This window comes from Merops nubicus, unplaced genomic scaffold (assembly GCF_000691845.1).
Source record: "Merops nubicus isolate BGI_N331 unplaced genomic scaffold, ASM69184v1 scaffold5174, whole genome shotgun sequence".
NCBI classification, from domain to species: domain Eukaryota; kingdom Metazoa; phylum Chordata; class Aves; order Coraciiformes; family Meropidae; genus Merops; species Merops nubicus.
The window spans coordinates 1-3,623 of NW_008606096.1; the positions used below are offsets into that span (position 1 = coordinate 1).

General features: G+C 57.5%; 1 protein-coding gene across 1 annotated transcript in view; it reads right to left on the reverse strand.

Moving 5' to 3' along the window:
* Positions 1-3,324: 3,324 nt before the first annotated feature.
* The window catches only part of HADHB (hydroxyacyl-CoA dehydrogenase/3-ketoacyl-CoA thiolase/enoyl-CoA hydratase (trifunctional protein), beta subunit), a 14,194-nt gene continuing 13,895 nt past the window's right edge, over positions 3,325-3,623 (reverse strand). The window contains exon 15 of the mRNA XM_008939526.1: positions 3,325-3,360. Within this exon, the coding sequence (XP_008937774.1) occupies positions 3,325-3,360 (36 nt within the window). The remainder of the gene's footprint in view (positions 3,361-3,623) is intronic.

Here is a 3,623-nt window from a genome sequence, read left to right on the forward strand (position 1 = left end):
CCCGTGCCCACCTCCTCCGTGAGCCCTGGGGGGACACCGCACGGCCCAGCTCCCCCAGCCCAGCCCCAACCCCTTCCCCGACTCCATCTCCTCCTCCTCTTCCTCCTCCACCCCGCTGCCAACACCAGCAGAAGAACCTTTGTCCTGGCCCTGCCTCTGCGGGCACAGCCCCGTGCCAGCCCCCACAGCAGCGCTGCCAGGCCTGCCCAGCCCGTGCCCCAGTCGCTGAAGGAGCTGCTGGAGGAGCTCTCCAGGGGTTCCTCCATCTGCCCAACTGGGGGCTGCAGCCAGACCACCCCCATGCCCGCAGCACCTCCAGAGGCACTGAGCAGCTTCACCTGGGCAGTGGTGAGGAGGTTCAGGTGAGGATCCTGATGAGGATCCCAGCAGGGTCCCGGTGAGGATCCTGGCAAGGCCGTGGGAGAGGCAGGAGCAGCAGGATGAGCCTGAAGGATGAGTCACATCCTGAAGGGCTCAGCCCTGCCCTGCCCTGCATGTAGGGACCCAGCCACCACCTGTGACGGCCCACGGAGCTGCTGCCCCCACCCAAGGGCCTGGGGGCAGGGGGATTAAATCCCCCAGATCGGGGTGAAGATGATCCACAGTGGGAGCTGCCCAGGACACGGGCACCGCACCCGGCCAAGCCCCGGGCACAGCTCAGAACAGACAGACAGAACCAGAGGCCCCTTCTCCCCTCACCCAGGTGGGTCCCACCTGCACCCTGTGCCACGTGGAATCCAGTGGGAAGGGACCTTAAAGATCATGGAGTCCAACCCCCTGCAGGGACAGGGACATCTGCAGCTAGAGCAGGGTGCTCAGAGCCCCGGCCAACCTCCCCTGGGATGGTGCCAGGGATGGGGCAGCGACCACCTCTCTGGGCAGCCTGGGCCAGGGGCTCAGCACCCTCAGTGTCAACAGTTTCTTCCTTCTCTCCAGTCTAAATCTCCCTCTCTTAGTTTCAAACCATTGCACAGGATTTATAACCAGGAATTAATAAGAGCCCCCCCGGTCGCACCCATCCCTTCTCTCGGGTCTGCCTCCAGAACTGTGGGGCTGGGCAGCAGCTGGGAGGTTCCAGAAGCCTCTTCTTGCTTAAAAAGGCTACTGCAGGTTCATAGAATCATGGAACGGTTTGGGTTGGAAGGGACCTTCAAGATCATCCTGTTCCAACCCCCTGCCATGTGCAGGGACACCTCCCACTAGAGCAGGTTGCTCTGAGCTCCATCCAACCTGGTCTTGAACACCTCTAGTGATGGAGCACCCACAGCTTCCCTGGGCAATCTGTGCCAGTGTCTCACCACCTTCATAGGGAACAACTTCTTCCTTCTATCTTATTGAAATCTCTCCTCTTCCAGTTTGAAACCATTGCCCCTCATCCTATCACTACCCCCAGAGTGAAGAACTTCCTCCTCATTTCTATATCTCCCCTCTTCCAGTTTGAAGCCATTCCCCCTCATCCTGGCACTACCAGCCCTTGTAAAATTCCCTCCCCAGGTTTCTCGTAGGCCCCCTTCAGATACCAGAAGGCTGCAAGGTCTCCCCAGAGCCTTCTCTCCAGGCTGAACAAACCCAGCTCTCAGCCTGTCCTCCCAGCAGAGGGGTTCCAGCCATCACATCATCTCCACGGCCTCCTCTAGCCCCACTCCAAGAGGTCCATGTCCTTCTTGGGTTGTTTTCAGAAGAGTCTCAATTTCCTGGCAAGTAACACCAGCCCCCTAGCTAACGACCTCAGAGATGAGTGAGGAACAAATCACCAGAATGTTAACCAGAAGGGCAAGAACAACTGTGTCACCTTCCCAGAATGCTGGGAGCAAGGCCACAAGCCTGCACCCTGGAGGTTGATCAAGGACTTGGTTCTGCACCAGCACTGCACTGTCCCCACTTCTGGATTTTCAACACACCAGATACCAAAAGAGTGGAAAACAGGTGCCCAAGGAACATCAGAATCATGAAGGTTGAAAAAGAACTCTTAAGACCATCAAATCCAACCATCACCCAACACTCCCATGACCACTGAACCATGTCCCAAAGTGCCACATCTACAGGATTTTTGGACCTCTGCAGGGCTGGGGACTCCAGCACCTCCCTGGGCAGCCTGGGCCAAGGCCTCACTGCTCATTCAGGGAAGAAATTCTTCCTAACATCCAGTCAAAACCTCCCCTGGCACAACTTGAACCCATTTCCTCTTGGCCTATCACTAGTAACCTGGAAGAGACTCTCCTGTCAGGGAGTTGTAGAGAGCACTAAGGTCTCCCCTCAGCCTCCTCTTCTCCACACTGAACACCCCCAGGTCCCTCAGCTGCTCCTCACAAGACTTGTTCCCCAGGCCTCACCAGCCTTGCTGCCCTTCGGACTTGCTCGAGCCCCTCAAGGTCCTTCTGATTCTGTGGTGCCCAAACCTGACCCCAGTGCTCCAGCTGTGGCCCCCCCAGTGCCCAGCCCTGGAGGGGTTCAACAAACGTGTGGACGTGGCACGTGAGGACATGGTTTAGTGCTCATGGGAGTGTTGGGTTGATGGTTGTGACTGATGATCTTGGCCACCTGGGCACACGCAGGCTCATGTTCAGCCGTCTGTCCACCAGAACCCCCAGGTCCCTAAAGACCCAAGAGTGCCCAAAATGGGCCCAAATAAAGGTATTTTGGAGATTCACTGGGACTCTGGAGCTCAAGGTGGGATGTGGGCAAGCTTCAGAGCAGCTCTGTCCATAAGCAGACACCTGGTGTCACCTCAGAGCACAAACACCCCAGAAAAAACTGCCCCAACCATAACTCAGTTGAGGGGCAGGCAAGAGAAGAGCCCAGGTGGGGGTTTTATCCTGATTTATTGTGGCCAACGTCAGCGACGTGCTTTTCTCAGAAGCAGTTTCCCAGTCCTGATGCCGTTGGGACACGGTGCAGCCAACCCCCTCCTGGCAAACCAGGTTGGCCAGCTGGGGTTGAAGCTGGTGCTGAAGACAGACGTGACTCCCTCCAAGGACCCAGGAACTCCCACCACAGCCCACCCCCCTCCAGGACTTCACGTTCTCCTTGTCTCCACAGAATCATCCTTCTGCAGGGGCAGAGATCCTGCCCAGTGAGGAGTTACAGCAGGGATCAGACCGGTTACAAGGACGCTGGAGACACGAAGAGCCACAGGAACTCATCCACCTCCAAGAACCTTCCTTGGAGCGTGTGGATGAGTTAAAAATTACCAGCCGAGGAGCAAAAGGTATTTACGAAGGCCACCAAAACTCCTTCCTGAGAAGGACCCTGTGTGGGAGTTTCTTAGTGCATTGAAGTTGCTTTACCAGGCACACGACGGACGAGTTCTGGTCCCCTGTCCCCTTATTGAGGGTAGAGCTCCACGATCATGGCGTGGCCCTGGAAGGAGACAGACAGAGAGAATCACAGAAGGGCTGAGGGAGGAAAAGATCTTCAAGAGCATCGAGTCCAACTGTCCCCCAGCCCTGCCAGGTCCCCACTGCCCCGTGTCCCTCACCCCACATCTCCACGGCTTGGGAACCCCTCCAGGGGTGGGGACTCCACCACTGCCCTGGGCAGCCTGGCACAGCCCTGGGCAACCCTCCAGGGCAAGAAATTGTTCCTCAGGGACAACTGAAACCTCCCCTGGGGCAACTTGAGGC